The following is a 23,075-nucleotide window of genomic DNA, read 5'->3' on the forward strand; positions in this document are numbered from 1 at the left end:
TATATATTTTTTAAATTATTTTTCGCAAGTTCATGGAAAACAATACCGTACCTCTGTTCAATATTTGAAGTTAAAATTCTGATAAATAAATCTCCTTTAAATTTTAAATATTTGAAAATATAAAAAATGTTTTACTAAATAAATTAAGTAACATTTTTTTTTATTTTCATTTTAAATTGTATTTTCAATGGTTATTTTTATTTTAATTTATTTATAATGCTTCACATTATGTAAGGGGGTTACTAAATATGCCACACCTCCTATATATATTTTAATAGGTCTATACTTAATAAATTTTATGTAATATCTCTCCTCATTTTTTTTTTTTTTTGTTTTTACTGCCTTTATCAGCGTATGAGAGTGCAAAGAAATTTCGGTGTAATTTTTTTTTATTTTTTATAGTGAAAATAGCACACTCTTTATCGATATTTATATATGTGTGTATTCTTTTCACCTTTTTTTTTTTTTGTATAATATTTTTTGTAATTTAAGTTAAATAAAGCTGTTTCTATAAATCAGTTACTACCTTTTTGCGCAATATTTTGTTGCAAATATTTTGTTGTTTTTTTAATATATATATAAACACCATATAAGTTTATTTTATTTTATTTTATTTTATTTTATTTATTTTTCTTTTTTATGAACAAGCAATATAATTTACAAAAATTACATTTCAGCTTGTTCATTTATGAACCACTTTTTATAAAGTGTTTAATTTAGTAATAAAAAAAAGGATCCAGGTCTCTTCAAAGGCATATATCACATGTAAAAAAAAAAAAAGAAAAGAATAGTTAGAAATATATGACAAGACAACTAGATGTAAGCGAAATTTGTTGCTGTTATAAGAAAGCACAAAATTATTTGATAATTCAAGAAAAAACTATTATTTTTCCTAAAAATTTTATTATTTTTTTTTTTTTTTTTGCCCCTTTTAGCTATTATATATATTATGTACACTTGTAAATTATGAGTAATAAAACTGCTTACCTGTTTAGACTTCCTTAGAGTTAAACATAAGAACGTAAACATTCTTTTTACATAAATTTACGTTTTGAATATAACAATATATTTCCTCAGTATTATTAAGCTGCATATTTACAGCGTATGGAAAGGAGAAATTTCTGAACATATCAGAAATATTTATGCGTCGTGTTAATGCTATACCTTAGTACTACACCTTAGAACTACTTCATATGATTGTGCATATACAATATATGCATTATACACATGTACAAGGATACATATGGGTACTCCAAAAAAGTTAATGCATTTTTTTGGGTGTGCTTAAATGCCAATTATAAAAAAACGGATACTTAGGTCAGGAATATTCACGCACTTGTGCAAAAAAAAAAAAAAAAAAAAAAAAAAAAAGAGAAAAATATTGTAACATTTAGAAAAATATTGCAACATATGGCAAAACAAAAAGCAATGGAAAATGCAAGCAGTGTGAAACCACAAATAGTTGAACTATTTTAACCTGTACAAAATTTTTTCAATTTTGCTTTTTAAAGGCATTAGTAGGGGTACGAAAAAGGTTAAAGGTTTAACTGTTTATATATCACATTTTACCAAATGTTAAAACGCGAAAGATTAGGAGTATGAAAAATATGCTCAAAAACGAATTAAATGAAAGGTGAAAATAATTTTCCTTAGAAAAATAAAGAATCGCTAAAGGGTTCATATATAATAAGCAAAAAAAAAAAAAAAAAAGAGTTTTTTTCATTTTCATTTTACTTATTAAGGGTAGTAGAGCTACATAAAATATTCCTGCATATAGAGAAATATACCCAGATAGAAATTACATGTAGATATGCAGGTATGCAGGTGTTTTCTTGCATGGGCTCACAAACTATGCTCCTTTTTAAGCTATATAAAGAGACATTGTTTCTTTAGGCAAAGGTGTGGAATTAACAGGTGTGGAATTTGCAGGTATAGAATTTGCACGTGTGGAATTTGCAGGTATAGAATTTGTAGGTGTAGAATTAACAGGTGTGGAATTTGTAGGTATAGAATTTGTAGATGTGAATTCAGCAGGTGTGAATTAAACAGGTGTCAATTGAGCAAGTGTGAAATTTGTAGGTGTGGAATTAACAGATGTCCAATTTGTAGGTATCAGAATTGTCGGTGTGGTATTAGTAGTTGCCCTATTTGTAGGTATCCAAATTGTCAGTGTGGAATTAGTGTATATACGACTAGCGGATATGCAACTAGCGGGCATATAACTATCTGAAATGAGACATATTTCAAATAGGAAAACTTAAATTCGCATTTTACATTTTTGATATTGATATCATGAGGAAGGGGCAATGGGTAAAAAATGAATATAACTTTTATTAGAATAATTTCGCTTTTTTTGGCGTTATTTTATGTAATAATACATGTAGCAAATTGTTTGAAAAAAGTATGTTTATTATCACCTGTACATAATAAAAATAAAAATAGGGAATTTCAAAAGGCAGCATATCACATTATTATAAAGAAGAACTATTTCAATTTAAGCACTTTAAGGAAAATAAAAATAAAGTACAGAAAAATGTATGCATTTCAAGATATGGTATATACAAATAAAAAGAAAAGTATTATTAACTTAGTTTACCCAGATATGATTAAGAAGGAAAAAAAATATATTGCAGACAAATTAAAGGAAATTATAGAGAAACAAGAAAACGTAAGGTACCCAATGGTTTTTAATGAATGTATAAACTATTTTCATTCCAACTTTTTCTTCTATTATGTGTTTTTTTCCTTTTTAAGGATTGAACGGTATTTATTCCTTCTTGAAAAAATGAAAAAATTATTGTTAAAAAAATTGTTAACAAAAACATGGTTCGCAAAAAAATTAAAGGCTTGCTCGTTAAGTAACGTAGTTCCAGATTTAACCTTATTCGAAAAGAGGTATATATGGAACGGAAGAAAAGTAAGTGCACTTTTTAAAAACAATTTTAGTATACTTAATAGAAAATTAAATGTACTATTAGACCGATATATGCAAAATGATAAATATTACTATAATACAAGAAACATAAAAAAAGATGATTGTAATAAAAACCTTGTAATTAGTAGTCCACTGCATATTGCGTATGCTTTACAACTATACGGCATGTTCAATAATAATTATTTTTTAAAGAGCATAAACTCCACTACACGATTAATTAACATAAATATGCAATTTTATCTTTTAAAAAATTATATAAACGATACATATTCATCCGAAAAAATTTTGTACACATATAAAACCTTTGTTCAATTAACAGTTAAGAAGAATATGATTCCTTTATTTAGCTCGTTTCAAGATAGTACAAAATTAATTAAATATTTTGAGTCTGCATTAGACGAAATAGTGAAAAGGCAACTGGATGTTGATATACCTAACTTAAAAATTATGAACTTGTTAAATTTTTCAGTAATACTACTAAATCTTTTGTTAAGGAAAGTAATTCAAGTTTTATTTTATTTTATTTTATTCTATATCAAAAAAAAGATATACGAAAGGAGGAAGTTTATGAAAGATGTATATTCATTTCCGTTTTATTGAAACGAAAGATTTGTAACGTGCCATCCGGAACATATATATACTCGTATATTTTTCATATGTGCATTGGGTGTATATATGTATGTTATATAACTAGCGAACTTTTGAACATACAGTTTAACTGGCAAAGTAAGGTGTAAAAAGGTTGTCTTCATCCACAATGTACAATTTGCATTCCACAAACTTTGACTTCATTATGATTTTTTTTTTTTTTTTTTTTTTTTTTTTTTTGAGCCCCAAATATTTAAAGAAAAAAAAAAAAAAAAAGAATTAGCCAAATTTAACATAAAAAAAAAAAAAAAAATAAAAAAATAAATTTTAATTTGTAAATAGTAATAATGTATTTTTTTCGAATAAATATGCAAAACAATAACAACAACAAAAAAAAAAAAAAAAAAAAAAAAAAAAAATGTGCTTATAGTACATTATACATAAATGTTTATTAATTCAGAATTAATTTAATTTTGTAAGAATATATATAGCAAAAAGACAGATAAGATATGTTTATTAAATAAATGTTGTACATAAATATGTATATGTGTCTGTGCATGTACATAGCATATATATGCCAATGCAACATACTTCACATTAAAATGAAAAAACATACTCTTTGCAAATTTTACGAATGCTGCTAATGGTGTCAAATACATATATATATATGTATGTACTTATGTATATGTATACACTTATGAATATGTATACACTTATGAATATGTATACACTTATGAATATGTATACACTTATGAATATGTATACACTTATGAATATGTATGTACTTATGAATATGTATGTACTTATGAATATGTATGTACTTATGTATATGTATACACTTATGAATATGTATGTACTTATGTATACGTATGTACTTATGTATACGTATATACTTATGTATACGTATGTACTTATGTATACGTATGTACTTATGTATACACGTATGTACTTATGTATACGTATGTACTTATGTATACGTATGTACTTATGTATACACGTATGTACTTATGTATATGTATGTACTTATGTATACGTATATACTTATGTATACGTATGTACTTATGTATACACGTATGTACTTATGTATATGTATGTACTTATGTATACGTATGTACTTACGTAAATGTGTGCACGTATATGTATATTTACATGTTGACAAATTGAATAAGGCAAAAATTTTGGGAAAGAAAACATAAATTTTTTTTATTTTTTAAAATGTTTTTCCTTCATAGTAATTTTTTGTACGTACAAAGGTAGTATCCTATATTTACCCCCACCTTTATTCCCCCTTTTTTTTTTGTCCTCTGCACCATGGTCAAATGAGCAGGATTAACTGTAACAGGCGCAACACCTAAATGAGCCTTACCAAGATAGGTAGACATGCTATCACAATAATGATAATTACACCCATAGTTATGTAGAACATCCATTTTGAGGTAGATTTTTGTATATTTCTAGCATCAATCAAATCAGCATTTGCTTTTTCTGTAAAATGTTGAGCATCATCAATATTATCATATATATTATTTATCACGTCATCATTCATTTCAATTAAAGCTGATAACTCTAAAATGGTTTGATGTAAATCATATACATTTTTTTCTAAGGTTTTCACATCTTTATATTTTGTTTCTACATCTGTTAATGCATTTTTTAAATCTTCATGTCCTTGTAATTTCCATTTAACCAAATTTTGTGTACTAATATTTTCATGATTTAATACATAATTAATATCATCTTCATTATAATGGGGATACATAATTTTAATATGCCTAGACATTTTATCTTTCATACTATGATGATAATCATTTTGTACTTGTTGATAATTATGTAAAGCTTTTTTAAATACATAAATTAAATTATCATGTATGGCTTTTTTTATAACTTTATTATCTTTCGATTTTAATAAGAATTTTTTCCGTAAATTTCTTATATCTATTTTTATGGACTGAATAAGGTTGTTTGCATTTTTTATTTGCATATTTAATAACACACTTACCTCATTTTCTTGTTCTCCTGTTATAGCTATATTTATTTTATTTTTTAAAGCCAATATTTCATCAACAATAGAATATATTTTTTGTATTTCCTCCTTTATTTTATCAACTCCATCAACATACAGTCTTAAATCACTGTTATCCTCACTTGGAAAATCAATTATTGTTTCTTCATTTCTATCAACTTCATTTTCAATAATAACATCATTTTTAAAAATTAACAATTGTATCATATGTTTCGCATTTTTCTTATTTTTTTTTTCAGCTAGCTGTTTTATATTATCAAATAAATCAATCATTCTTTTTTAAAAAAAAAAAAAAAAAAAAATTAGAGCAGCTTACGGGAGGATGGAGCGTGAAGAGGGGAAAGAATAAAATGAAGAGGATTGATAAAAGAGATACTAATTTTCCTTTGAGTCTTCTTCATTATTTATGATAAATGTTTTTTTAAAACCCATAATCATGTGTCTGCTATAATACTGGCTTGTATATTTTTATGTCTTATTTTGATTTTATGTATTACATGCGTGCGTAGTTGTTGCATACAGTTGTTCATTTTTTTTTTATTTTAATTTGTATTTTTACTTTGTTTTTTTTTTTTTTCTTTTTTTTAATTTATACGAATTCTTTATTTTTTATTTATGTTCTTTATTTTTTATTTATTTTTTTTTTTTTTTTTTTTTTTTTTTTTTTTTTTTTTTTTTTTTTTTTTTTTTTTTTTTTTTTTTTTTTTTTTTTTTTTTTTTTTTTTTTTTTTTTTTTTTTTTTTTTTTTTGTAAAATCCTGAACTGTCCAGAAAATAACGCAATTTATCTGCTTTTTATAATTTCGGTCTTTCCTAAATTTGTCCTATTTTGACAGCATACACACCTTCTATTTTTTTGTTTGTGCGTCTGCGAGTCTATGTGTCTATATGTCTGTTTTTTTGCGCTTTGGTTATTTTGTATTTCTTAAAATTCAGAATTTCCCTTTTTGACTTTTTAAATCTATTAGTGTTAATAAAATTAGCATCTATATTTATAAAGCGTAATACATTCGACGAAAAAAAATAAAAAAAATAAAACAAAATAAAAGTACACGTACAGGTATACATACAAATGCACATACAAATACAAGATTCAGTTTTAATGAAGTGGGATCATAAGTTTTAAATGTTTAATTTTAAAATATGAATAATGAGTTACTGTGAAAAACAAAACAAAAAAAAAAAAAAAAAAGAAAAGAAAAGAAAATAACGATAAAATAAAAGAGCGGGGATATAAAATAAATACAACTTAAATAATTTAATTTTTATGTAACTTTAAAAAAAAAAAAAAAATTTCCTTATTTGAATTTTATTTTACATTGCGTATAGCGCAAACTAATTCTTGCCCCTTTTCCTTTTCCCTTTCACTTTCAATTTCACTTTCAATTTCACTTTCAATTTCAATTTTCGTTTTCTTCTACTTTTTCTTTCTTTTTTCCTTTATCTTCCTCTTTTCCCTATTTTTGTTTATAATGCTAAACGAAGGGAAAGCATTATTTTACTTTGCAAAAAAAAAAAAAAAAAAATATATATATAATATATATATATATATAAATGGACAAACTTGAATAAGTGTATTACAATATATTAAAACATATTAAAATATATTAAAATGAATTAAAGTATATTAAAATGAATTAAAGTATATTAAGATGAATCAAAGTATATTAAGATGAATTAAAGTATATTAAATTATGTTAAATTATATTAAATTATGTTAAATTATATTAAATTATATTAAATTATATTAAATTATATTAAATTATATTAAATTTTTTTTTCAAATGAAGTGAAAAAACAAAATAGCGAAAAAATGAAATAATAAAGTGGTAAATCATCTTCTACATTTTTCCTTTTTTTTTTTTTGCTAAATCGTTCATTAAAAAAGTATGTATATTAAAATATGTTTAAAAGAGACAATGTTCATATTGATGTTTTAAAAATAGAGAAGTATCAACGGTAATTTTATATGTCAAACTTTTCTTTTTTTTTTAAAGGACCATTTGAAATAAATTGAAATGAAATAAATATTTAAATGAAGAAACGTGTACATATATTTTATATGCATAAAAATGAAATGAGTTTTTCCTTTTTATACATTTAGCACTTGGCTGCTAAAGAAAAAAAAAAGAGGAAAAGTCGTTTCAGGAATTTAACTATTTTTATCATATTCAGAATTTCGCACGTGTTTACTATTTTTAACTTGTTTAACCTGATAAACACGTTTGATGTATTTAATATTTTTACCTAGACGAATAATTCCGTCGATTGATTAATTTCTAACTCCAACACATTTGCACACACTTGATTATAGTTGCAATTTTGTTTTTTTCTTTTTTTTTTCTATAAAAAAAAATAGGTGCGTAATTTTTTGGAATATTTTCCATTTTTCAAATTAATCTTTTAATGTTAATAATTAACAATACAATTTTAAACAAATGAGCGAATTGAGGTAAAACTACGTAAATTCTATTCTTTCCCATTTTGTTTTATTTTGTTTGCTTTATTTTAGTTATTTTGATTTATTTATTTTGGTTGCTTTATTTTATTTATTTTGTTTGTTGTTTTACTTTATTTATTTTGATTTGTTTATTTGTTTATTTGTTTATTATTTTTATTTTTTTTTATTTTCCTATTTTTCCTTCTGTTTGTTCTCTTTTTTCGTTTGTAAAATTAGAACAAATCAAAAAATTGATAAAGTTGTTTATCTGTTTATTTGAATATTCGCTTCCTTCTTTAACTTTTTTTTTTTTTTTTTTTTTTTTCTTAAAGATGAGCATGTCTCTTTCAAACTTCAATTTACTGTGAATGTAAACACTCCTTCTTCATAATTATTTTGTAAGAATATACTTATTTAATTATGTTTTATTTAGATACACACAATTTGCTCTATGTTGGTAGTTGTTTTCTTGCGTCAGTATGTACTCTGTGTGTATGCAGAAATCGAGAATTATTTCCTCACATAAGTGAAAATAAACCTATTGGTAATAAAATTAGAAAAAAAGAACATATCAATCAAAGCGTAGTAAATTTTAAGGGGAATCAAATTTTTTTTCTTTTTTTTAATCCATTTTATATTTTTATGATTTACACATTTACAATTTAAAATTTGAACAAATAGGAGCATTTAGAGCACGTGGGATGCTTTTTTTTTATTTCATCATTTCGTTATATCGTCATTTCGTTATATCGTTTTTTCCTCATTCCTAGGTCAGTTATACCGTCTTCTTAATATTCATAAATATGAATCATTCAGTATTATAATTCAAATTCATCACATAAATTTAAAATTTGGCGATGATGATAATAGCAAGTATATTGTTCATCTGAAAATAGGCAATAGGTATGCCTACACCCACTACTACAAGCAGTACCTCAATAAGATACACATTGAAGTAAATAGAGAGAAAAAAGAAAAAGAGGAAAGACAGTGATAGTGATAATGATAATTCAGTTTATTTTACATGCTTGTACACTGCACTACTTTGTTGTAACTACTCATTTTGTCGTGTACTGCTTCATTTTTGAATGCTTCAAAAAAATGTATGCAAAAAGAATGGAAAGAAATGTGTCTTTAATAAATAAATGGGGAAAAACACTTATTTGTTTTATTTTATTTGTTTTATTTGTTTTGTTTTATTTGTTTTATTTGTTTTGTTTTATTTTATTTGTTTTGTTTTATTTTATTTGTTTTGTTTGTTTTATTTTATTTTATTTGTTTTGTTTTATTTGTTTTGTTTTATTTGTTTTGTTTTATTTGTTTTATTTGTTTTATTTTATTCGTTTTGTGTTATTCCATTTTATTTATTTATTCGTTTATTCTTTTTTTTGTGTGCGGGAAAACTTGCACAAAGTCTGTTGCTCTTCCTATGCATTTTTGTGTAAATTTTATTACAATATAAAATTTGTTTTTTAACAAGAATAGGAAAGAAAAAACTTGGCCGTTAAACAGAACAACACTATATTAACAGTAGAGGTTTATAAAAAAGGGACTTTAAAAAATACCTATATTGGATCGGCTGAAATTCATATATATACAGACATAATAAAAAAATTATTTCCTTGCAATATGTATTTTAATATAGTTAACAAAAATCAGATTGTTGCTACAGCTTGTTTATCTTTCCACTATATTAATTTAGACTGTATAAAAAAGGATGATCAGATATACACTTCTCTTTTCATTGAAACTATAATATCTGTTCAGAAAAACCAAAGTAAAAATAATGAGAAAATAGAATGGCTTATAAACGAAGGTATGGAGTACTTCGACGCGATTAAAGAAACGGACGTTAGCTCAAGTAAGAATTTTGAAAAGGCGCGTCAAGCCCGCAAGTGTATGTGCATAATGATACATGCATACATATATGCATACATATACACATACATATACACATACATATACACATACATATACACATACATATACACATACATATATGCATACATATACACATACATATACACATACATACATACGTACATACACATATAGATATATACACACGCACATATATATATATATATATGTATACATATGTATGTACAGAATAGCCGTAATGTAAATAACTAGTTTCATTTTCTCAAATTGTGTGCAACATTAATATCGACATGTACATGCGATATATAATGTAAATGTGAATATACATTTATTTATTTTTTTTTTCCTGTACAGCCATTTATAAAAACATATCAAATCTAGCGACTGAGGATAAAATTCGTCTCTTCTCAAAGAACCTGAATGGATATCTACTGCATAGCAATTTCTACATAAAAAGATTTTATAACAAGTATTACTTTTACTTACACTTTTTTAAAGGAAAATTTTACTGGTGTTACTACAATGAAGAATCGGACGCAAAGGTTATCAAATATCTGTATACTTGCATACATAATTAAAAAAAAAAAAAAAAAAAATTAAATCATTGCTTGTATGTTCCTGTTCTAGTACTGTGCCTTGCGTTTCTGCCTAGCGTTATACACTTGAAAATACACACACACATATATATATATATATAATATATATATATATATATATATATATTATATATATATATATATATATATACACGTATATCGGCACGTATACATACGTATGCACTTTTGTGGGCATTTGCCTATTCACAGGTTGATACGAACAGAGTTGGATACATACGACTGGAGTACGTAGTCAACGTGTACAGCGACGTTTACAGCCACAAATACTTTTACATAAAGTACAGGAAGAAAAGAGAAAAAAAAGAGAATTATTTATACTTAAAAACCATGGATAAGGATAGGAATATATGGGTGAACGTTATTCATGATTTTATAATTCTGACAAGTAATTACAGGAGAGAAAAGAAAAATAAGAGGAATAAAATTAAAGGGCTTCAAAACAATTACGAAGAAGGAGGAGCTTCCAAAGAAGTAGTTGAAATAAATAATAAATTATCTCATTCTTTATCAAAAAATTCTATGAAAATTAAGTATTTAAATAAAAAAAATGTTGTGGAAACGTCAAGTAACATTGATAACGAAGAAAATTATACAAAATCGCCTGAACTGGGTCATGTTGTTAAGGATATGGGTAAAAACATGTATAATTACAGTGACTGAGATTTTTTTTTTTTTTTTTCATTTTAATTTCATTTTTATTTTCCATTTTATTTTCCGTTTCCATTTATATTCTTACAAAAGGAAGAAGTATAAAAATAAATTTTTTTTCCTTAATAAATAAAAAAAGACGCTTTTTTTTTAAAGAAATATTGCTAATTATTTTTATTTGTTTATGTAATTCTTCACATTAATGTAACATTACAGTACGGTACCCCTGCATTATTACAGTGTTTTATTAGTTCCTTTTTTAGCTTTTTTTTTGGCTACTTATTTGATGCTTTTATTTTTTATAAACCCTTTTTGGGACATTGTCGCAACACTAACGCATTACAAAATTTTAAAGTTCATTAAAGTACATTTTTAATGATTACAAAATTTGCATGTAACTTAAATTTCATGTTTCCTTTTTATTTTCATTTATATACGCACATGTTAACTCTTTTTATTATGCATAAATTTGTTGAATCATCCTTATATTTTTTTTTAAAAAAAGAAAAAACTTATTGTATTTGCAATATGGTAGTTCATTTGCTACACGCGCACATTTGCACATGGGAATGAAAACTTATGAGATGTTTTCTTCTAAAAGGGAGATATTCTCAAAATGTGCGGCACAAATATGCACACATATATACTCGCATATATATAGTCCCGTAGGTATGTACATACGTACATATATGTATGCTCACAAGGCACTTCCAACCGCCACTTCATTACATCCCCATGATGTGCTCTAAAATAAACTCTATTGCGTTTGACTTAATATCATTATTAAAAACATGTTCACACACTCTTTCAGTTTTCACTTTTTCATTTTCATACGTTGAGAGTGTAATAAACTGAGTTGTGTCTACAATACTGAAACGAATATTTTTTGGAAATATTTTTTTTAAAAAATTATAAATAAATAAAATTTCGGTATGTATCAAAGGAGAATCGTCATATTCATACTTAAAAAAGGAAGTACCATCTTCTCGCACACTTACGATTGTTCTTTTTAATTCTTGAGGATAAAATAAAAGAAAATGATAAAATTCTTGGTTTTCTTTTTCTAACTCAAACATCATGTCTACCGTTAAAAAGGTACTTAATTTATAAAACACTTCAATTCTTTTTAGGGAATACTTACTCTCGCGACTCGCACATATCGCCTGGTTATATTTAAACGTTTTGAACACTTTTGATAAGGACCTAATGGATTCCTTCACGCTTTCATACTGATACCGATAATATGCATAATGTGCATAGTGTGTGTTATTTTCATGCAAGGAGAAACTATAGCAGGGTGTGTGCTCACATTGGAATTCATCTCCTGCTACTTCATCGCGCTCAGTGGTATTACCCCCTCCTGCTAAGTTTATAAATTGCAAATCTTCTTTTCGTAAACGAAAAATCTTCTTGTTGTGATACGCTTCACTTTTGTTTGCTGCACTAGGGGAACTAAAATTTTTCATTTTTTCTAATTTCATTATATCTGAATAAATATCTTCGTTTATAATTTTTATGAAATGCAAAATGTATAGCATCTGAAAAATATGTAGACTACTTTTTTCATTTCCTAGGTAGTCCGCAAAAATTAGGAAAAAACGAACAATAGACTCTTTTCTATTGAGTATATTTTTTTCAACCCTTTTTGAGTATTTTTCTAATACTTCTTCTTTCCCCCCTTCAGAGAAATGCATTAGCACAATGCTGCTGTTACTGCTGCTGTTACTGCTACTACTACTACTACTCCCCCCTTTGGAAAAAAGCGCGCTCAGTTCAAAACACCCATCAGCATTACTCTTCTGGGTGAGAATTAAGAACAGCGAAAAGTTTAGGTAGTCAAAAAAATGCAAACTACAAGGAGTAGATTCTGTTCTTTCTACTTGTTTACAAACTGATTCGTTGATTCTTGTTGAGGAAGATGCCTTTTCCTTTTTTCCCTGAACAATGGTAGCACACTCACTAATTCTTTTTTCCTCACTCAAACTGTTATCATCCCTTGTTGCACCATTATAACTTCTATTATCCACTTCATCATAGTTTATTATGGGAAAGTTTGAACATATCTCTACATTTTTAAAATTTTGTTTTAATTGAGTTTCTGTTGGGAGATCCCATGTACTTGTCGGATTAAAATTTTTTTTTTCTTTCAAATTTTCCTTTTCAAATTTTAGTTTGTTATTCTCCCCTTCATATAAAAATAAATGAATAAGTTGATTTCCTTTTTGGGTATTTATTTTTTTAAAAATAATATATGACAATAAATTTATTTTTATTTTCTTCTTATCTTGGAGTAAATGAAAATTTTTATATATTTGTTCAAGTAGGATTTCCAAAATTTCATAATTGAAAATTTTAAATTTATACCATATCTTTATGTACATATATAAACTGTTCAGTGTAAAGAAGTGAAAATTCTCTTTAACAATAACCTGACAATATGCATGTAAATTTGTAAATCTTACTTCGCTGAAGGAGAGGCAAAGCATTAAATTGTGCAAAATGTATTTTAACTTCTCATCATATAAATTGTTCTCAATTATAATTCTTATTTTTTCACTTACATTGTCCCAAAATAATTCAAATTTATTTTGCTCCCTTATCTTTTTACTGCTAACCTCGTTCTGATCTACATAGGGAAGAAAAAAACAATCGTAATGACGATCATTATCATCATTACCTTTTAAGCAATAATTTGAAGCGTACCTATACACCTTTTTGTGAACCCACTCTTTGTTTAATAAGCAAACGGGGTATCCTTCATCGAAGTAGACATCTTCAAGTGGGCAATTGTTTGGACGGGTATACTGCCCAACTTGTGGATTCTTATCTTCGTTCCCCTTGTCGTAGTGATGAAAACATGTTATATGCTTATAAACGAAAATTTTGAAGGACTTTAAAATTTTTGATATCACATCCAAATGGTTCACTAAGTTGTCTAGGGTATGCTGCCCCTGGATCTGTTCTGTTTCGCTTGTTACTCCTTCCACTGCAGTTACGGCTTCCGTTGGAGTGAATACCTTTAAAAGGAGGGCATGGAAAAAGTCGTACTTCATGTAATTGCACTTCAAGCAGCTGTTTATAATGGTTGTTACTTGAAAAATGTTAAATGTGCTAAAGATGTTATTCATGCATCTATTCTGTGTATTTTCATTGGTTGGACTGCATAAGTTTTGTTCTTCCTTCATACTGCTACTTGGTTTTTCCTTTTGAGGAAAATTGTACATAATATGGGTAGACAGTTTTTCAAAAAGGTCATATACTGCACTATCTGCATTAAATTTGGAAAAGGCATAAAATATATTTGTTATATGGACTGAGTTATAAAAATAATAATTCTGCATTATAATACATTTTAATTTCTTATATAACTCTTCATTGTAGATATTTAAGTTAGCCAACTGTAGGACTAACGATGGTGTTAAGAAGTAATTTGCATTTATTAAATTTTCATTCAACATCTGTACTAATGAACTTTCAAATATACTATTTTTATTTATTTTCAATTTATACATTGAGGAAAGAAAGTATAATACATCCTCAAGACGAAATTTGGTCCTTAAAAATTTACTCACAATTTTTTTTATATGTTCATCTGTCACTATGCAATTCTTCATGCTGCTACTGAGTTTGTTGGCAGTATCCTCTCTGCTTGTACCTATGCAGAAGCGCTTTTCAGTATTTTGGTAATTTCGATTGTTTTGGCTATTATCAAAATTTGCATAAATTTGATAGTTCTTTGCATAAAGGTGCAATATGCTACAGAAACTTCGAACGTTGAAGTTCCTCATCTTGGTATTAGCTGAAATCTGTTCACATATAATGGTGTAAATAATATCTTCATACTTTTGGGTTTTATTCCATTTTTGCAGTAAATACAAAAATATGCTCAATTGATTTTTAGTCATGCTTTTAATTTTTTTTGCTAAAATGTCTATATATATATAGACGATATCATAAATATGTATTTTTTTTTTATAATGTTGATGAGTTATATCATTCTTAATAATAGTAAATGATGATATATTTTTTACATGTTCCTTGCTTTTTGTTATGCCTAGTAAAAGCATAAAGATACTTTTTAAATTTATAAATTCATAATATTTTATTTCTTTACAAAAATCTATTATATATTTTTCCCACTCCTTTTCATTCTTTATTCTGTTTATACCTAAATAATATATTTTTCTGCACACAGTGTTAAGAACTGCCATTTGGGTTTTATCCCCTCCATAGTTTGTATCATCTTTTACACTACTGCTCTGCAGGGGGGGTCGTCCATCAATGTTATTGTTCTTTCCATCATTACTGGTACTATAACTGTTATGTAAATTAGAGTTAGTACCAATAAGGGTGGTAGCTACTACTGTAGAAGTGGAGTTATATTTTTCCGTTATCAACTTCCAGGTAAGATACTTACTAATAAGGGAACTATATTTTTGCTTTTGTTTTATAGGAAACCCCAACATGTGCTTATTACAAATAGGAAGAAGAGAACCCCATTTTATAGGGAACAATATGCTAACTCTTTGATTGTGTAGTACATTATGTTTACATAATATAGACTTTACATTGATGGTAATGCAATCCTTTGAGTTGTTATGACTATATGTTGATAAATATGTGTGTAAATTTGTATTTATTATAAAATTTTGTTTATATTTATCAACAAATGAAACGAAGAAGCTGTTATTTATTTTATTAGTGAAAGAAAAATATTTTAACGAAACAGCTTCTCTTATGATGGATAATGTTCTTTTCCTCATATCAAGTTTATGTTATTTTGTAATTATAACTACAGAAGAGAACTACATGTATGCGTCATTCTCTTATGTTTACATTATCCTTAAGCGGGGAAAGGCCTTCCCTTCTTTGCACATCATTATCGCTGTTATTGCGTATACATACATATAGAAACATACGCATATATACATACGCATATATACATACGCATATATACATACACATATATACATACGCATATATACATACACATATATACATACGCATATATACATACACATATATACATACGCATATATATGTTCACATCCCACACCTTTTATTGTTACTTCATGTATATTTTTTTTTTACCTAAACTTGTTATATTCTTAGAATCGTTCAAAAAAAAAAAAAAAAAAAAAAAAAAAAAAGGAAGGAAGGAAGGAAGGAATAAATGAAGGATGGACAAAAGGAAGCATATATGTTTACATTTGTACGAAATACTTTTTACAATTTACAATTAAAAAAAATAAATAAAATTACAAAACGAAAAATAAGATAAAATGTAATAAAACAAAATACGCTACAACATGATTTAATTTAATAAAACAAAATACGCTACAACATGATTTAATTTAATAAAACAAAATACGCTACAACATGATTTAATTTAATAAAATACAATACGCTACAACATGATTTAATTTAATAAAATACAATACGCTACAGCATGATATAATTTAATAAAATACAATACGCTACAGCATGATATAATTTAATAAAATACAATATGGTTTAGTGCGATATAGTGAAATATCACCCGGGTACAGTGTATGAAGAAAAATGAAATATCAACGTATGAGTTAAAAGGGCAATGTAGGTCTTACGTTTTTCCATTTTTATTTATGCAGATTGACAGCTAAGCAAATTTTTTATAATTTTACGAAAAGGGTACAGTACACACAATTCGAAATTACAAAATAATATGTAGCTCCCTTTTTTCCATCTTTTTAAAATAATATATATTAAAAATTTTCAAAAATTTTTATTTTGTCATAGGGATGAGCACAGATTGAGAAAAAATAAATGCATCCATATATAATTATCATAGGAGTAATAACAGCATTAGTTAGAGTAGTGGTTTAAAAAAAAAAAAAAAAAAAAAAAAGATCAGCTCATTCTTGGAAGACTCCTGTAAATTTTAAATTTTGGATAAAAAAAAAAAAAAATAAATAAATAAAAATAAAAATAAAAAATACATAAAGTATGATTTATATATATGCTATAATTATATAATAAACGTTACGCATATTTGTGTGAAGTACATTCTTTTTTTTCTTTGTCACACCATTTTACACGCACATTTGATGCTTATACAACGCTTGTACAACTTATTTGCTCTTTAAATTTACCTGTAAGTGTTGTCTACTAGTTTGTTGAATTTTCCATATAGATATGACTTCTCTACTCTTTTTAAAAGGGGCCTTAAGTTCTTGTTCTTCCCTAAGAAGAAAAAAAAAAAAAAAATATATGCATACATCCCAGTACAAGTATATACATAATTTTCTGTTCATCGGAAGGACGTGCTTTCAAAGAGCATCAAGCAGCAGATACCTGTGAAACGCGCGTAGTTAATTCCGTGCAACGTTAATTTTTTTTTTGTTTTTGATTTTATGTGCTTCTGGTAAAACATCCTGCAATGGAGGAGAAAAAAAAAAAAAAAAAATAAAATTTCTAAAAAGATTAAACGCTCAATTCGTGTTTAACTAGGTATATATACGTATATGTGTACGTATAAGTATATCTATATGAACACATATATATAAAAACATAGACATACAAATGTGCGCGTTTACGTAAATTCATATACTATATATACACATGTACAAATGTGTGCGTGCGTGTACGATGAACAGTTGTTAGGGGGTGTAGCGATAGAATAAAACACATTTTTGATTTTTGTTTTTGATTTTTCACAAAATTTTACGAACACGTGTCGGTTAATAACTGGGTCATGTTTCCTTAATGCCAATCTAAACTTGGATTTATTAGGAGAAATATAAGTAGAATAAATATAGTTACTTGCACAGGAGGATACTAAGCTCACATGAACTCTTTTGCTTCTTGACCGAAAGAACACATTGCTTAAAAAAAGCATTTTTCATGGATCGGCTATAAATAATGTACACACATATGTAATAATGCAATATGTAAGTAAACTTCTTAATCATACACAGGTAAGGATGTGCACATTTGGAGCCTTAAACTGGGAGGAGTTATTGAAATGTTTTCAAAGAGTTATTAGATGAACCTGTTTTAAATGTGCACGCATAGCAGTGTTTTGTTCACATGCTCTCACAGTATATTATGTTTCTTTTACACTTAATCTTACTATTACTCTTACTCGCGCTCTTTCTTTTTCTTTTTCTCTCTTTTTTTTTTTTTTTTTTTTTTGGGGTACCTTTTATGTAGAAAGAAATAAGAAAAAGGCAAAAAAAAAAAGAAAGAAAATAAAACACTGAAACAAAATTACCTTAAAATGAATAGTTAAAAATTGTGTTCCTTCAAGTCACAATGCTAACCTTCTTAAATAATATTTTTAAGCCCAAAAAAGAAAAAAAAAAAAAAAAAAAAAAAAAAAAAAAAAGCGCCTTCTACTGTACCCAATTTTTTCCCCCATACTGTGTAGAGATTTTTTTTTTGCTTCATTAGGGCAAGGAAAATAAAAATTGCATTAAATATACGTACATATAAAAATAGGCATATTACGAATATATATATACATATATATATATATATATTTATACATACAAACATTTATGTGTATTTATTATTTTTTTTTTTTTAGTGTGCGTTGGAGAGCTAAACTTTATGTTCTTTTGTAGAGGAATACTTATTCTCATATAATAATGTAAAAAAAAAAAAAAAAAAGAGAAAAAAGAAAAGAAAAAAGAAAAAAAAGAAGCCATTCATGCCAAAGAAACAGAAGATGAAATAGAAAAAAAAAAAAATTTTCCTATAACAATATAATAAAGGAAATGATTAACTGCTGCTGGTAGGCAAAGACATAATGATATTAGTGTACAAACTGAAAAAAAAAAGAAGCGAAGAAGCTGGAAAACTGGCAAACTAGAAAACGAACGAATGGGCAAACTAGCAAACGAACGAATGGGAATACTAGCAAACAAACGAGTGGGAATACTATCAAACGAATGAGTGGACATTCAATAAACCATTCATTTGAGGTTTATATCACTATTTCTCTGCGTTTGAATAGAATATTTGCACATTGAATTGTACATATTTGTTTATAAAAAAAAAAAAAAAGAAGGAAATATATATGGCAAAAAAATAAAAATAAAAATAATAATAAAAATAATAATAAAAAAAAAAAAAAAAAAAAAAAAAAAAAAAAAAAAAAAAAAAAAAAAAAATTAAGTAAATAAATAAATAAATAAGTAAATAAAAAAAATAAGTGAGTATATAAAAATAAATATATGCGCCAGGTTAAAGGAGTAGCATCTTTCTGTTCTATTTTTTTTCTTTTCCGCTTTCCTTTTCCCCTTTTCATTTTACCGAAATCGAAACAGCATATTTAGAGATGAAACAAGAAGAAAATTCGGAAGCCTGGTCAAAATATAAAATAATTTTAGGAGGTTTTTTAATACATTGCACATTAGGTAGTATTTACTGCTTCTCAAACATAAGTGTGTATGTTATATCATATATGAAGATAATAGGATGTTCTAATGTTACGTATAAAGATAGTAGTTGGATATATGTATTAACACTAATATTTCAGTGCTTCTTTGGTTTTTTTGGGGGAATTTTAAATCAAAATTTGGGTCCTCAAATAAGTGTCTTATTAGGAGGATGGTTGATGTGCCTAGGAATTTTACTATCCTATTTTACTGTATTCAATTTCTATCTATTTTTAATGACTTATGGAATATTGTGCGGGATAGGCTGCGGGATAGCATACCCTATCCCCCTTTCTGTGGCTGTTAAGAAGCACTACGACCACAAGGGAGTGGTGAGGAATTACTCTTTGCAAGTGGTGTGCGTCCATTCGTGTGTGTTTATGTATATATTTACACACCAACACACATATAATTATTCTTACATACATATATACCTACCAACACATCCATATGCTCATGTTTATTCACGTGTGCATAATCCTCAACGGGATGATGCATACACATAGATACTCTGCAAGTTACATGTTTCTGTTACAACAAATTGAGTTTCGTTTGCGAATTTTTTTTTTTTCTTCCCTCTTCTCTCTTTTTTTTTTCTTTTTTTTTTTTTTTTTTTTTCCCCTTAATCCCCATTGCCAAATATTTTAACTGACATATTTTTTAGATAAGCGGGATAATTTTCCTGGGACGAGGATTGGCGGTTTTTATAATATGCCCCATGCAAAACTATTTTATAAATAAATATAATTATATGCCTGATTATAGCCCAGAATTCGAGAGTACAGAGGAGAAATATTTTAGTAATCTGGACATTTTAAATAAAGTACCATATTTATTTATATATGAGGGTATATTTTTTGCCATAATTCAATTCATTGGTGCATGTTTAATTTCAGATACAAATGATTCTTCAAAAGAATTTATGGCATATAATGATAAAAGTAGTAAATTATTATATTGTGAAAATAAAAGTTTTACTTATAAAAATAATGGGATAACTAATTCATTTAGGACATTATCAAATACATCGAATTTTTCATTTCGAGAATCGAATAGTACATTTATTAATCGTGATTTTATTTTAATATGGTTAATGGTTTTTTTTAATTGGCAAGCTATTTCTTATACTCAAATATTTTGGAAAATATTTGGTTTAAATTATTTATATATAGATGATAGATCTTTATCTCTAATGGGTGCTGTTTCATCTCTTTTTAACATCTTTGGAAGACTTTTTTGGGGGTTTATAAGTGATTTAACAAGTTTTAAAACTGCATTAATATTAATGAGTATGTTAATGAGTTTCTTAACAGTTACCTTAACATTGTCAGGTATTTATGGAAGAATTACTTACTCAGTTTGGGTTTGCCTTATTTTTTTTTGTCATGCAGGAACATTTTCCATTTTTCCATCTATAACTGCACACACATTTGGAACGAAAAATTTTGGCCCCATATTTGGTCTACTTTTTACAGCTAGGGCTTTCTCGAGTATCATTAACGCAATGATTTCCGCAGTCATTCTAAACAGCGTCGGAAATATTGCCATGTGTGCAATTGTTTCCCTTTCCTCCTTTGTCAGCATTATGCTCGCGCTGGCCTTCTAAGAAAAAAAAAAATTAAAAAAATGAAGCGAGTGAACAAATTATTAAGTGAAAAAAAACATGAACAAAGTGAGAAAAATTAACCGAGTTATAAATATTATGAACATAGTGAAAAAAAACATGAACAAAGTGAGAAAAATTAACCGAGTTATAAATATTATTAACATAGTGAAAAAAAACATGAACAACGTGAGAAAAATTAACCGAGTTATAAATATTATGAACATAGTGAAAAAAAACATGAACAACGTGAGAAAAATTAATCCAGTAATAAAAATTATGAACATAGTGAAAAAAAACATGAACGAAATGAATAAAAACATGAACGAAATGAATAAAAACATGAACGAAATGAATAAAAACATGAACGAAATGAAAAAAAGCATGAACGAAATGAATAAAAACATGAACAAAATTAACGGAGTGAAAAAAAATATAGCAGAGGGCGCATTTCAGTTTTTCCATTAGAGCATAAATATGGTTAAGATTTTATTTGTAGACATACATTGCATGTACTCCTTGTCTTTTCACCTTTTATGTAAATTTGTGAAATTCTACTACTGTGAACGGTTTTTCCTTTAGCGTTTTCAAGTATAACATTTTTCGTATGTGCATTTATAAATAAATAAATAAATAAATAAATATATATATATATATATATACATCCATGCTTGAATACTTGCATACTTGCATATGTTTGCACACCTGTGTATACGCATGTACGATGGAGGCGATGTCTGTACCTTAAGCGGCCGTGTGGGTGATACGTATCCGTTTTCATTTTTTATACGTTGCATAATAATTAGAAAAAATAAAATACTAAAATAATCACCTGTGTGTATAGGTGATTTTTACATTCCTTTCCATTTCTGTAGGTACCAAATAAAAAAAAAAAAAAAAGATTTATATATACATATATATTTATATATATATTTATGAATGGTTCATATTGTACCTTCTGTAATTCTTATGGAGGATTGGCTTTAATTAATATTACTATTTTTATTTATTTAAACATTATTTTATATGTCTAATGCCCATAATTATTTTGTTTTTTTTCTTGTGCATATGTATATATATATATGGTTCACAAAGTAGTAAAAGTAGTTTTCGGATGATGTTCCACGCGCCCACATACATATACATATAATATATTGTTAACCTTGTGTCTTTTTTTTTTTTTTTTTTTTTATTAATTTTTTTGTCTTTATGTACCATGCTCCTTTTTCCATTTCAATTTTGTTTTATGTTTTATTTCCACCATTATGTCGAAAAAGAAAAAGAAGTTACATAACGCTATGTGCATGTTCAAATTACTCACACAAATGGCATAAATATATATTATTTTTTTTATAGTTTTCAATTCATTTTAACCTCATATGTCAAGAAGTAAAACAACAATTCATAAATGTAATTTTATTTTTTTTTTTCTTTTCAAATTTTGTTCTTATGTTTTAGACGGTCTTCAAACGATTTTGTTTTTCTTTTGTTAAAATTAAAACTGGTTAATATATAATTAAATGATGGGAAAAAAAAAAAAAAAAAAATTATACGTAAGGAAAAATTAAAAAAAAAAAAAAAAAAATTGTAGGCTATTTTGTTAAGCGGTAGTATGTGGTGGTAGTAATAGTGATAGTAATTATGGTAGTAGTAGTAGAGGCATTCCTTTACAGCATCCACTTAGGTTATCTTTCCACAGTTTGTGTACTAACGTTCACTTGGTAAATGTATAAAAAGTTAAGACTGCATTTAGGTACACATGAATTTCATTTATATAAATAAAAGTCTATTTTGTGTGAGCTGCAAATGTGAGTGTAACACATTTTTACGAATTGATGGATTAGCTAGCTATTTTGTCTTTTATCCTTTTCATCCGATCTCTCTATGCAACAGTATTAAGGGGGAATCCCTATATGTAACT

At 26.4% G+C, this 23,075-nt stretch overlaps 6 protein-coding genes and 1 pseudogene across 7 annotated transcripts; 4 read left to right on the top strand and 3 right to left on the bottom strand.

The window, feature by feature from the left end:
• Nucleotides 1–1,410: 1,410 nt before the first annotated feature.
• MKS88_001153 (uncharacterized protein) lies at nt 1,411–3,535 on the top strand (the record flags this gene model as incomplete). The annotated part of the gene is made up of 6 exons (XM_067219813.1): nt 1,411–1,461; nt 1,590–1,633; nt 1,743–1,816; nt 1,894–2,034; nt 2,385–2,673; nt 2,755–3,535. 6 exons carry the CDS (start codon nt 1,411–1,413, stop codon nt 3,533–3,535), a joined length of 1,380 nt encoding a protein of 459 aa, XP_067075082.1.
• A 1,339-nt stretch (nt 3,536–4,874) lies between these two features.
• MKS88_001154 lies at nt 4,875–5,984 on the bottom strand (annotated as a pseudogene). Its single transcript has 2 exons — nt 5,923–5,984; nt 4,878–5,820 (listed from the first exon to the last, which is right to left on the bottom strand). Coding segments are annotated over exons 1-2 (1,005 nt in total).
• Nucleotides 5,985–7,983: 1,999 nt separating this feature from the next.
• On the top strand, nt 7,984–11,143 carry MKS88_001155 (protein CERLI1; the record flags this gene model as incomplete). The annotated part of the gene is made up of 6 exons (XM_067219814.1): nt 7,984–7,997; nt 8,486–8,529; nt 8,756–8,940; nt 9,471–9,846; nt 10,221–10,408; nt 10,673–11,143. 6 exons carry the CDS (start codon nt 7,984–7,986, stop codon nt 11,141–11,143), a joined length of 1,278 nt encoding a protein of 425 aa, XP_067075083.1.
• A 713-nt stretch (nt 11,144–11,856) lies between these two features.
• On the bottom strand, nt 11,857–15,894 carry MKS88_001156 (uncharacterized protein; the record flags this gene model as incomplete). Its single annotated transcript, XM_067219815.1, has 1 exon — nt 11,857–15,894. The coding sequence occupies one exon, from the start codon at nt 15,892–15,894 to the stop codon at nt 11,857–11,859; it is 4,038 nt and encodes a 1,345-aa protein (XP_067075084.1).
• Nucleotides 15,895–17,020: 1,126 nt separating this feature from the next.
• MKS88_001157 (50S ribosomal protein L33) lies at nt 17,021–18,008 on the bottom strand (the record flags this gene model as incomplete). The annotated part of the gene is made up of 4 exons (XM_067219816.1): nt 17,021–17,042; nt 17,263–17,353; nt 17,465–17,544; nt 17,842–18,008. 4 exons carry the CDS (start codon nt 18,006–18,008, stop codon nt 17,021–17,023), a joined length of 360 nt encoding a protein of 119 aa, XP_067075085.1.
• Nucleotides 18,009–19,451: 1,443 nt separating this feature from the next.
• MKS88_001158 (monocarboxylate transporter) lies at nt 19,452–21,157 on the top strand (the record flags this gene model as incomplete). The annotated part of the gene is made up of 3 exons (XM_067219818.1): nt 19,452–19,883; nt 20,216–20,882; nt 21,027–21,157. The coding sequence occupies 3 exons, from the start codon at nt 19,452–19,454 to the stop codon at nt 21,155–21,157; spliced, it is 1,230 nt and encodes a 409-aa protein (XP_067075086.1).
• A 57-nt stretch (nt 21,158–21,214) lies between these two features.
• MKS88_001159 (uncharacterized protein) lies at nt 21,215–21,622 on the top strand (the record flags this gene model as incomplete). Its single annotated transcript, XM_067219819.1, has 1 exon — nt 21,215–21,622. One exon carries the CDS (start codon nt 21,215–21,217, stop codon nt 21,620–21,622), a length of 408 nt encoding a protein of 135 aa, XP_067075087.1.
• Between the last annotated feature and the right edge of the window lie 1,453 nt (nt 21,623–23,075).

The sequence above is a fragment of the Plasmodium brasilianum genome, chromosome 4 (genome assembly GCF_023973825.1).
Source record: "Plasmodium brasilianum strain Bolivian I chromosome 4, whole genome shotgun sequence".
Lineage (NCBI taxonomy): Eukaryota > Apicomplexa > Aconoidasida > Haemosporida > Plasmodiidae > Plasmodium > Plasmodium brasilianum.